Raw genomic sequence first — 13,381 nt, 5'->3', positions numbered from 1 at the left:
CTATAGATTTAATTAAATTCGATTAAATTATAAAATTAGACAATATACAAGATTTTCTATCTGAAAAAATATACAAGTATGATAAAAGAAATTTCATAATTAATTAAATTCGATTAAAGTATAAAATTAGAGAATATACAAGATTTTTAAATATAATAAAAGAAAATTAATGAAATAACATACAAAGTTGAAATTAACGAACGGTAACATTATTATAAACCACTCTATATTAATATATTATTTGATAAAAACAAACTACTATTGAATGATAACAACTATATATAATAACAATAAAGACTAACTACCCACAAACCAAACGATAAAGTACTTCCTCCATTCTCACATGTAAATAAAGAAAAGAGTATTTAAAAAGTTGAGGTATCTAATAGAAAATATAGATTAATTATCAATTTCTAAATACTATTTATATTTATAGTTTATTATAAAGGAAAGATATTCCTTACACTGATAATATATACATATATAAAAAAACTATTGCAATAACAAATATAGGATGAAGTCGATTTGATATGTAAACAAGAAGCAACATAAGCAAAGCAACCGATCCCCAAGTGGATTGTCCCCCGTCTCCACCTTCCAAAGTTATCACATTCGAAGTCGGAGCCACGTAGCGTGCAAATTGAGCAATGAGGGTAATGACAAGACTCAAAAACAAAAGGAAAAAGTTTATGGTGGTACTTGTTGTCTGCATATTCACATAAGATGAAGTCCACAATAAGAACATCACTATGCCAATTATGGCTACTAACTGAAGAGGTGGAGTTGATATAGTTGACAACGACATCCATCCTTTATGCGATTCTGAGTCGCTTGTCTCGTTCACTACCGAAGCCATTTTTCTGTCAAAGACACTTAATTAACTTTTTTTAGTTTTTATGATATATATGTTTCTTGAACTAGTGGATATCATTAGTGACAGAACTATATATATATATATATAGTGCTCGACATGTAATTTTATCCACCTTATGCTCGACAATTTATCTTCACCGACTCGGACAATTAATGAGTTTCCTCCATGATTTATCTCCACCGACTCGGAACAACGTGGGTTATATCGATTTTCTTTGGACAGAGTGCAGTTCCAACTGGGGATAACTTTGGGCTTATACTCGAGTTTTCTCTGACATCATGCACAGTGCAGTTCCAAGTGTTTTAAAGTTCAAGTGTTTTAAGAGTCAATGGAACAAAGTGTAGTTCCACGTTTAGTCGATTTTTGTTTATGATGTGGGTACAAATTGCAGTTACAAGTGTTGTAAGAGTAGACGAGACAAGTGTAGTGTGTTGTAAGACTAAATTATACTTCCGTCACCTTTAGAACATCTACAACAGTACCGTACGTAAATATATTCGTCCGCCAACTGTAATAACGTAAAATTTATCTCTGGAGATGTTCTAATATATTAAACTTTGAGACATAACATGTTTCATCCACGAACAGATATTTATACATTAATGCGTTTAATATATTAAAGTTTGAGAATATAATATAATCTCACATTTTTTTTTATGTTATATTTATTATTTTTTAATTAAAATTTATAAAACTTAAATTTTTAATTTTAAAGTAAATTTTTAAATTGTAGAATAAATTTAGTATTAAATTCTCAATCAGGATCTAAGAATATTCATCATCATACCAAATATAATTATTATATGAAAGAATTGGATGTAAAAGTATTCTAATTAAATTTTAATTTTGCAGTTTATCTGTCTCTTTAATATATAATCAATTCAATAAAGTCTCACAGTTTAAATATATGTTAATAGATCAATATTTTTATTTTTATTTTTATTTAATTGTATAAAACATTGATTATATTAAAAAATATTTTTGAAAAAGTTTACTGAAATAGACATGGTTGAGAAATGGGCTCTAGCTTTACAAAAATAATAGCATCATAATAGACTATAAACTTGAAAGAGCTTATGGATATAATAATAATAATAATAATAATAATAATAATAATAATAATAATAATAATAATAATAATAATAATAATAATAATAATAATAATAATAATAATAATAATAATAATATACAAAAATTCGAAGTTTACAAAGTTGAGACCGAACATTCTTTATTATGGGAGATTGAATTACAAGAGTGTTTGACGTTTTCAAAGTAAAGCTAAATACAAACATTCCATTGACATCTCATATATGATGATTCGTATCATATTGCTAATGTATTTGTTTTACATTTTTCAAATGTGACTTATTGATATTCTATCTATGTATTGCACTAAGTAATATATTTTGTTTTAGCATTTCAAAATGTATTTTGATAATGATGTTGGAAATTGAAATGTGTTGTAACACCTCACAAATTGTATATTCTATTTATTTTTATTTATACTAATAATTCTATTATTTATATTTTATTGTCGTAATTCATATATTTATATAAATTTCTTAAATCTTATTTAAAAAAAAATGATTGTTAGTCATTCAAGTGAAGTTTAATTTAGAAAGTTCATATTAATGTATTTGTTATAGTTAGGGAATAAATTAGAAATAACCCCAATAGAAATCTCAAATTCATCTTCTAGTAGCTCATTTTGTAGTCAAAATAAAATTTGTCATTTGTAAGGATTTGGAGGGGCATAATTGACAATTCTCATCCATTCCCCTTGCTTAAAAACCCATAGAAAAAAAAAAATGAATGAAAGGAAGAAAGAGGGGGGATGACATAATGTAAAAGAAGAGAGAAAACACCACAATTCTTCATTTGCATGGTCTACCTCCAAGCCAACCCACATCATTCCTTTTCAATATATTCTTCTTACAACAATATTGAATACAAATGAGGAGAGTAAGATAGAAATAAAGAGTATTAGGTTTCATTCTTGAAGAAACACAAAGAAGATTGAAGATGGAAGTCAAATGAGGTGGAATTAAAACTCAACCTTAGGAAAAGACACAACTCTCCCACATCTACAAGTTAAGGTAACATAGAAAACCCTCTTAAAACCTCTATTAGGTGTGCTTAGAGATCATGTTTTGCATGTTTGAATATTGAGATAATCTTATTTAATTTTGTATAATTGATTATTAATAATGCATGTTAGGTGTTTGTATTAATTACTATGAAGAGTTGTTGTTTTATTATTGTTGTTGAGTGTTGTGGTTGGGTTTGTGATGAGGTGATGACTGTTTAATATTGGTAATTACTTGATTTTATGCTGAATTTTGAATGTATTTTACTTAGTTGATCATATTAACTTGAAAATATAAAGTTTGAAGTGAAAATAGTATGCTGTTGTCTTCGAACCCGTATAGGTATATCTTTGGTATTTTGTTTATAATTTTCTCCATAGATAGTGTTTTGAGCTGATTTCTATCCCATTGGAAAATAGACTTAATTACCTACGAAATAGGCACTGGTTTCACCAATTTTTCATTGAGAATTGGTAGGTAAAATTGAGTTATAAGTTGGAAAATAAACTATTGTTATGTTTTTGTATATGTATACTTTATTTTATTAAACTGTACTAATTGAATGTCTAATACACATAATAAATATTATATTTATAAACTAGACATCTTAGGCTTTCCAAAATGTTATCCTTTATTCAAATCGGATATCGTTTGATATTTTAATTAAATTACCAAAGTTATTGTGTTTGTGCAGAAAAAGATTATGACGTAACTAAGTTAAGATGAGTATAACAGAAGCAATAGGAATCGGTTTTGAGTGAAATCAATTGGACTGGAAAGCTTATTCCTATTACGTTGTTATTGTAAACTTTTATAGGTTTGTATTAAATTTATAAATTTTCGTGATTTTATGAAGTAGACTGTTTTGTATTATGAGTTTATGTGCATTAGTCATCTTGAAATATCTATATCTTAAGCTAGGAAATTCATTTTTGAGTGGAACCAATTGCATTTGGAAGCTTAAATATAACACTTTTTTCTGGAAGTTTGATATGTTAAACGCATGTTTTATGATGTGAATGGAGATTACTTATATGTTATGATTAGATATATACATAGGGTTCATTCTAGCTAGATGAACTCTCCGTCTATATACGACCGAAGCAAGGGGTAAGCGAGGGTAAGTGAGGCACCACTTACGGACTTAATTATGTTCAATCTTACCAAAAGAGGTTATTTAAGTAGAGGACATTGGGTGAAACCAATGTAGTCTTTATGACTTACTTGATATATTGTGTTTAAGTCATTAAATTACTCATGTCTAGTGGCTTAAAGTGTTTGAAAGATTTGAGGCTAGAGGTAGAAGAGGTATTTGAATATAGTTTACGAATAAATAGTATTATATTAATTTGAAGTATAGTTTATCGAGAGGATTTTTCATGCTTAGCACACCGACATGGCTGGAAAACATCAATAATTGTTTTCATTAAATCTATTTTACTGAGATTTATGTTCACTATGTTGAGGATGATGTTTTCCAGGTAACATGTAAACATTGAAAGTTTGAGGAGTATTCGGATTTGCCCACTAGTCTTTCAATGTCATGAGTCAGAATCGGATCACGTCTTGAGTCTAGATTAAAGTCATAGTTTAATTAAGTCTCACTTGAAAGTTGTTTTAAATTTGTAAGTATTTAGATATTTATGAATTAAAAGTTTCAGTTTCATTTGCATTGTGTATATTTTTGTTTCATTCATATTAAAAAATTAGGCGTTACATGTGTGAAAATAAAAATTATATTTTAATGCATGAAAAACATATATAAACCCAATAAATTATTAAGATATATAGAAAAATGAAGAGTAATCATATTAAACAATTGACTTTGTTTCAACATAAGAAACTAACGAAATGAACAAAAAATTATCTATAATACATGACACACATAAATTAATCATCTTACATTTATATTTTCATTTGCACTAACCTATACTGAACAACCTTGTGCAACCTTATTATGTACATGCATAACACATGAAAATGCATATGTTATATTCATATTTTATTTTTATTCAACAACCTTAACCTTGTATTACATTATTCATTACATGTGTTTAAAGTTTGCAGTTATTATATATATATATATATATATATCTTTTTTTGTTATCTACATACCAGTAATCCTGGAGACGTCAATCTATTCATTGGTAACCAATTCTAAAATCAACTATCATTTTTTCAATCTTGTCTATCATCATTTTTTATCTTTATTGATTATTTGTTTAGTTTTTTATTACACATCAAATAAACTAAAAGAAATTGAAACAAACATTACATTCTTTCCCCCATTGAAATTTCATATGTTTGAAATATTATTGTTTTTACATTACCTCGCTCTTTTATTAAGAATTAATCTAATTTTACAATTTATCTATAGACAAAATATACTTATATTTACCTATGTACCATAATATAAAAAATATTATTTTTGTTTATATTTTATAGTAAAATATAATTAAATAAGGACAATTATAGTAGTTCAATTTTGTCTTATTAATTAAAAATAATTAAAAAAAATAAGTAATAATATATTTGATAAACATTTTGCAATTATTATTAGTAAATCTAAAAAATCATTATTTTATTAATCTGATCCATTTTTAAATACCTATTTACATGAATTTTCATTATATTATTTAGCATAAAAAGTAAAATAAAAACAAAAAATATAACTTTTTTCATCTTGCCAACATCTCCCTCCCTTTCTTTTGAGACTCCCTTTCTTTTTACCCTTTTTCTTCTCTATTGCTGTTCCATAATTTCATTGTTAGCCTACACGAATTATAAAATTAATGAAATTTTGTAATCATTATATTTTTTCTTACAAAAAAATAAAATTAATAATCTATTAATTATAATCAAGATTGTTTAAAAAATTGCATATATATAATCTTTTAAATAAAAAAAATTATTTACGTACAAAAATTGATTTTTTTTTTTTTTGCATTATGTGTAATTTTCTTCCCATTTTGTCAAAAAAAAAAATAGTATCACATAAGAATATTAATCCATTAACACATAAATAAAATATATAACAAAATCCAATCATAAAACTATTAATACATAAATAAAAACATTAAAACATATCAATATCACTAATTTATTATCAGACACGAATATCTACAAATGCAAATATGATTATATCTATTTTCGTTGTCATTAAGAAATAAATAATTTAAATTTTTATTTATTTTATTTGCAAAACACATTAAATTACTAAGATTTTCGATAAAAAGAATGTGTACCTAAAATCTTTAAAAAAAGTTCCGGTACATAAAGTTGAAAATCGCAAGCCTTTATATGGAGGTAAATATACCAATTCATTTATAGGAGTAGAAATCTAATATGGAAATACCAGGTAAAATTTCCTTGAGTGACCTTCTTCCTTTTTCTTCCAGTTCTATGGGGCCCAATTAATGTCCAACCCAAACAGAGTTCATGGATTGTAATTATTTTCTTGTCTTTGGGAAGTCTAAGGCCCAATCAATTGTAATGTTTTTATTACGATTAACAAACATAAAATACCTTTTATTTTTTCAAAAATAAATTAATAAATAATTTTTGAATTATTAAATACTAAAATTACTTTTTCTTAATCATCCGTAACAAATATACTCTTAATCGTTTATTCTATGCAATTTAATACATTAAATTGGTTAATGAGAAAGTGAGTCAAAGTCAATAACAATACAAGTTTTATTTCAATCCTTGTTTTTTTGGAGGTGTAGATAAACCCTCATCCTCGATGCAAGAAAAGTTTCTTGAGCTTGGTTTGATTAAAGAAGATTGTATTGAATAAGTTCTTTATATTAGTATATATCCAATTGGTCAACCACTTGAAGTTTTGCTCAATAGAACACTAACTAAAAAGGATATTTTCAAAGCAAAATCTGATTTCGTGAGAAATCCAATTCCTGAAATTGAATGTAGAAGGTATATGGGCTATGTTTGATGAAGATGAGGCTAAAAATGTAATGGTGGTACTTTTTCCTTATGGTGGCATAAGGAATAGTATTTCAGAATAAAAATTTATTTTCCTCATAGATATGGAAACTTGTATCAAATTCAATACACAAGACATTGGCATTAAGAAGGAAATCTGGAGATGGAACAACAGCATGTAAATTGGATTAGAAAACTTCATAGTTTTTATTTTTAAATAGAAAATATTATAGCTGTATGGACCTTTTGTTTCAAAGTCCCCGAGAGTTGTTTATGTTAATTATACCTTGATATTGGGGTTAATAACATCAAAGGCTACACAAGCTAGCATTTGGGGTGTTAAGTACTTCAAGAACAATTACAATAGATCGACAAAAGTGAAGACTAGAGTTGATCCTCACGTGTCCGAGGGAAACAAATAGAATTTTCTTGGACCTGGAAAGGTCATAATAAAAGATAGGGTGATTTATACTTTTTAGGCTAAATTACATTTGTGGTCATTTAACTTAATCTCAGGTAACGTTTTAGTCCTTTATCTTTTTTTTTTCCCGATTTAGTCCTTTATTCCTAACAATATCAAATAAAGTATGAAAATATGAGTTTATTTGAAGATTTGCGTTACAAATTTGATGCAATTTGTATTATATTGAAGAATTAATTTTATGAGTTTTGATTGATTTTTTTTTTGAATTTTTGTATAAAAAAGAATAACATTGTTGAAATTTTAAAACATAAAATATCAAATTGTCACTTAAAATTAAAATAAAGGACCAAGTTGGAAAAACAAAAAAATAAAAGACTAAAACGTTACCTGAGATTAAGTTAAAGGACCACAAATGTAATTTAGCTTACTTTTTATCTTGATATTATAAAATGCTCACTTTATATTTTAAGTTCTTTGTCAGTTATGAAAAATGCAAGAAAAGAAGTTTTAATTTCAATTTTCAACTTTAATTATCTTATATGATGACGTGTCATCACTATAAAATAATAATTTTTTAATCTATTTCACTCTTGTTATATAGTAATTAAGTACCATCTTTAAGTTACTTTTATTTTTTTTTCAATACTATCTATGAACATTATTTCTTCTTTAAAAGAATTCACTAAAATTAAAGCCGGTAACTTTTATCTTTTAAAAAATAAAATATAAACTTTATTTATGTATATTTGATCTTGATTGAACACATTCTCAATGTGCCAACTGGACGATGGTGTGTAATTGTGGTGGCACGGAATCTAAATCTAAATTAAATATGTTTAATGTATCTATTCAAAAAATAAATAGAGATTAAAAATTATAATGTCAATGAAGATTCTATAAATGGTGTGACACTGAATTACTTTTATAAAAGCAAACACACACGGTGTGTGGCTGTGTGCAAAGAACCTTAGCTAGGTATATGCTAGGGAAGATCCTTTTCCTCTACTTTCCGACTCACCTACAAAAGGCCCTAATTAGTGCTACAACTCTCAAGTGAGCAGCACCATTGTAAGGTAGTCTACAGCTTCAGCCTATAGTAATTGCTCTCATCAAAATGAGTATCAAGTTCAGATCCATCCTCCAGGGATCGTGTTTTTGCATCAACCAATCAAGGAAGCATAAGAGATGATATATGGTGCTTCTTGTGTTAGCCTATAGGGCAACCATGATCCTTTGGCAATGTATCACAATCTTAAATTATATATAGGACTATATTTGTTTTGCTGTTTTTCTATAACATACTGAAATAATTATACAAGATCATACGTGGCGTCTAGATCTTTTATTTTTTACAAGATACGAAGTTTATATTCTAGTCTTATTGTTATTAATGCATTTGTATAAATGACATTTACGTATGCATGACCCGAATAATTTTTTTTTTTTTAATGTTGGAATCTAAAAATTAAGTTTTTATATTCACAAAACACTAATATCAAAATTCAATTATTCAGTGATAACGTCTATTGAACTGAGTATTATTTCAGAAGTAAACGTAAATATAATTTTTTTTAAATAGTTAATATACAAAATTAATGTAATTTTATAAATGATAGGATATACTATAATTTTTGTTTGAGATATCTCTAATTCGGTTCCTGTATCAATATATTGAAGAAGTTGTAAATCATGTATATATAATATGCATCACTTCAACAAATATATTAAAGAAATTAATATTTGGTAAGAAATTTTCATCGCTAATGTGATGATCTTTTCAATAAGAGATCTAATAGAAACCTCTCAAACTCAATTCACATAAAATTTTCTTTATAAAAAAAGCAGTTTCTATAATTTCATTCAATATAGAAATATTTTTTATTCAAAATTTTCTCTTATACTCTATATTAAAACTTATATATTAAAATATTTTATTTTAATTTTTTATTTTTTTAGAGGTCGCAAAGCAGAATGTTCCATGTGAAGTATTTTTTTCTATCCATTATTATTTAATTATTTTACAACAAATAATTAATTATTAATTTAATAAATAAAAAATTGAAAAAAACTTTTAAAAAAATTATATCAGTAAAATTAAACAAAATGTATTTAATGAAAAAAAAACATATATTAAAATTTATGCAGTTGAATAGATGTGCCAAAATAAACAGTTCTATATTATTTTAACAATTCTTTCTTATTTTTGTTTTTTTATTTTTATAAGGAGAGTTGTTAACAAAAAAAATAAAATTGTTAAGTTGTCATTGTTAGAATAAGAGAATTATTTTAAATCAATTCAACCACATTAAATTTAATATTTATTTCTTCTATTAAATACATTTTGATTGATTTTATTAATATAATATAATTTATTTATTTATTAAAAATTATCTTCAAGTGATTGCAACCTCAAACAGTTCTATATTATTTTAACAATTCTTTCTTATTTTTGTTTTTTTATTTTTATAAGGAGAGTTGTTAACAAAAAAAATAAAATTGTTAAGTTGTCATTGTTAGAATAAGAGAATTATTTTAAATCAATTCAACCACATTAAATTTAATATTTATTTCTTCTATTAAATACATTTTGATTGATTTTATTAATATAATATAATTTATTTATTTATTAAAAATTATCTTCAAGTGATTGCAACCTGTTTAACATAAAATAAAAAATTTAATATATAAATTTTAATATAAAATATAATAAAAACTTTTGAACAAAAATAAGATATAAAAACAAAGTACGCGTAATATAGGGTTGCTTTCCGGATAAAACGGTTAATATCGATGATTGTACTTTTTTTATAAATAAAATTGTGATTTGATATGTTAGATATTTTCTCCTGCTCAATTAGAGATTTAAATGAACCTAAACCTACAACGACTAAGCTGAAAGAGAAGATATGATTGAAATTCTTGCTTTCACATTAAGCTTGAAATAATTAACAGCAAGATTTCCCCTTCTTTCTCAACAACTCTCTTCTCTTCTCTTCTCTTCTCTGAGATGATTACAATTCTATCATCCCTTCTTCCATTCTTTATATTCCACATTCTATTAATAATAACAATGTCTTCCTCATATTCTATCCAAGACAATAACTATTATAATACCAAAAATACCCTTCTTCAATGTCTTTCTCTCTATTCAGAACCTTCTCATCCAATCTCTGAAGTAACCTATTTTCCCAACACCCCTTCATATTCACCCATCTTACAATCCTACATAAGAAACCTTAGATTCAACTCATCCACTACTCCAAAACCACTTTTCATTGTGGTCCCCACTCATGTCTCCCACATCCAATCATCAATCTTATGCTGCAAAAAATTTGATCTTGAAATCAGAATTAGAAGTGGTGGTCATGACTATGATGGTCTTTCATATGTATCACAAAACCCGTTCATTGTTCTTGACATATTTTTGCTCAGATCAATTGTTTTCAACTTAAAAGATGAAACTTTGTGGGTTGAATCAGGTGCAACAGTTGGTGAACTTTATTATAGGATTGCTGAGAAGAGTAAAGTTCATGGTTTTCCAGCTGGGGTTTGTCCTACTGTTGGTGTTGGTGGACATTTCAGTGGGGGAGGTTATGGTAACATGATGAGAAAATTTGGGTTATCTATTGATAATGTTATTGATGCTAAAATTGTTGATGTTGATGGAAGAGTGCTTGATAGAAATTCAATGGGGGAAGATCTTTTTTGGGCTATTAGAGGTGGTGGTGGTGCTAGTTTTGGTGTTATTGTTTCTTGGAAGATTAGCTTGGTTCCTGTGCCTGAAATTGTGACTGTTTTTAGAGTTGAAAAAACATTGGAACAAGGTGCTAGTGATGTTGTTCATCAGTGGCAATATGTTGCTGATAAGATACATGATGGTTTGTTTATTAGAGTTGTTATTAGTCCTGCTAAGAGAAACGGTGAGAAAACAATAAAGGCTAAGTTCAATGCTTTGTTTCTTGGAGATGCAAATGAACTGCTTGATGTAATGACTGAGAGGTTTCCTGAATTGGGTTTGGTTGGTGAACAGTGTATTGAAATGAGTTGGATTGATTCAGTGTTGTTTTGGTATAACTATCCGGTTGGGACCTTGACTGATGTATTGCTTGAAAGACATTCATCACAGGAGAAGTTTTTGAAGAGGAAATCAGATTATGTGCAGGGGCCGATTTCAAAAATTGGGCTTGATGGTATATGGAAGAAGATGGTGGAATTGGGAAAGGTTTCATTGACATTCAATCCTTATGGTGGGAAAATGAGTGAGATTTCTGAGGAGGAAACACCATTCCCACATAGAGCTGGTAACATATATAAAATTCAGTACTCAGTGAGTTGGAAAGAGGAAAGTAACGATGTTGCCGATCAATATTTAGATAAGATTCGAAAGCTCTATGATTATATGACACCTTATGTTTCAAACTCACCTAGAAGTTCATATCTAAACTACAGAGATGTTGATATAGGTGTGAATGGAGGTGGGAATGTTAGTTATGAAGAAGCTAGTATTTGGGGTAACAAGTATTTCAAAAGAAACTTTGATAGGCTTGTTGAGGTAAAGAGTGCAATTGATCCGAGCAATTTTTTCAGATATGAACAGAGTATCCCATCACTTTCATCTGAGAATAATATAATGGCAGAATAGAAGCAGCCATGAAAGGGTGTGTATAAAAAAAAGAGGTATCTAAAAGCATGCCAATATCAAGGAAAAACCAGTTCAAAGTTAGATTGAAATTTGTCATAATATTTGATTGGTTAGAAAATTATTTACTGTCCAATTGTATGTATCATTAAGGGACTTTGTTCATTTCTGTTGTAAGCTTTGTTCATTTCTGTTGTAAGCTGAGATGACGGATGGTTTATAGAATAAGAATTTGGGCTTGTAGCTAATGCCATTCGACTGTAGATTAATGATATTCCAATTTAATTTATTAAAAGCTTTACACAATTTTTTTACTTTGTTTTACTTAAAAGCATGTCTACTCACGTTGTCTCATTTGTTTTAGAAAAATGAAAGTGTAGGGTGATATAAGATTTCCCCATTTCTTGGTACCACTTGAAACAAGTTTTGGTTTTTCTTTGGTAAATATCTTTCTTGATAAAGGAAAAGTTTAGATGAGTTAGAAGAGAAGGAAAAGTTTAGATGAGTTAGAAGAGAAGAGTCCACTTGGTATTAGGATTTGAATCCACATTAGATTGTGTCCTTTAAATATGGACTACCTCTGAAATAAAATATAGACAAATATAATAGTTGAAAGGTTTATGTATCTAATCAAGAATTTAGTCAATATATATCACTTTTCAACTACTATTTACAATTATATTTTATTTTGGAGGAACTATTTAACAAAAAAAAAAGCTATTGTATGTTGAGTGTTTAGTAAGACATAAAAGTAATACACATATTTCATAAAGTGATAAAAGAAGTTAACATGCTTTTTTTACAATTGTCAAAGTATAGTTGAGTTTAATTTGTATGTATTTTTTGAATTTTGATGATATAAAAATGTTTTTCCTCAAACATTTAAATATATTTAGATAGATAGATTCTTAAACTTTGATATTAAATTTTTAACCAAAAAACTTTTAGTGCATGTTTGATTTCACGATACGATTGAAAAAATCACATAAACAATATTAATTTTTCTAAAGCTACAAAATTTAAAGAATTTTGATTTTTCAAAAATTACAAAATTTAACTTTTGCAAAAATTATATTGACTCGTCGTGATTTTGTCAATCATAGTAAAAAAAACCAAACATATACTTATATTAGTTATTAAATATTATAGATTTTATCAATCATAATACGAAATCAAACATACTCTTATATTAGTTATTAAATATTACGAGCAAAGAAAATTATTAAATATTACAAGCAAAGAAAATTATTAAATATTACACATCTATACATTATAATACTATAAACTTACAAGTTTGACATTTGTCAATCATCCAAAGTTCCTTTCTTATATTAAATTTCAATTTATTAATTAGTTAATCTATAAATCTATTTCAATTTTTATTTATGATTTATTTTATTGAAAGTTGCAAACAT

At 26.6% G+C, this 13,381-nt stretch overlaps 1 protein-coding gene and 1 long non-coding RNA gene across 2 annotated transcripts; both read left to right on the top strand.

The window, feature by feature from the left end:
- The first annotated feature begins 2,699 nt into the window (after nucleotides 1–2,699).
- Nucleotides 2,700–3,975, top strand: LOC113787233 (uncharacterized). Its single transcript, XR_012163748.1, has 2 exons — nucleotides 2,700–2,970; nucleotides 3,656–3,975. It is a non-coding gene; the product is annotated as an uncharacterized lncRNA (long non-coding RNA).
- Nucleotides 3,976–10,176: 6,201 nt separating this feature from the next.
- LOC101503309 (berberine bridge enzyme-like 8) lies at nucleotides 10,177–12,272 on the top strand. Its single transcript, XM_004504669.4, has one exon. It carries the CDS (start codon nucleotides 10,335–10,337, stop codon nucleotides 11,967–11,969), a length of 1,635 nt encoding a protein of 544 aa, XP_004504726.1. The 5' UTR covers nucleotides 10,177–10,334; the 3' UTR covers nucleotides 11,970–12,272.
- The last annotated feature ends 1,109 nt before the right edge of the window (nucleotides 12,273–13,381 follow it).

This window comes from Cicer arietinum, chromosome 6 (assembly GCF_000331145.2).
Source record: "Cicer arietinum cultivar CDC Frontier isolate Library 1 chromosome 6, Cicar.CDCFrontier_v2.0, whole genome shotgun sequence".
In the NCBI taxonomy this organism is placed as follows: Eukaryota; Viridiplantae; Streptophyta; class Magnoliopsida; order Fabales; family Fabaceae; genus Cicer; species Cicer arietinum.
This window is presented reverse-complemented; position numbering and strand designations above follow the sequence as displayed.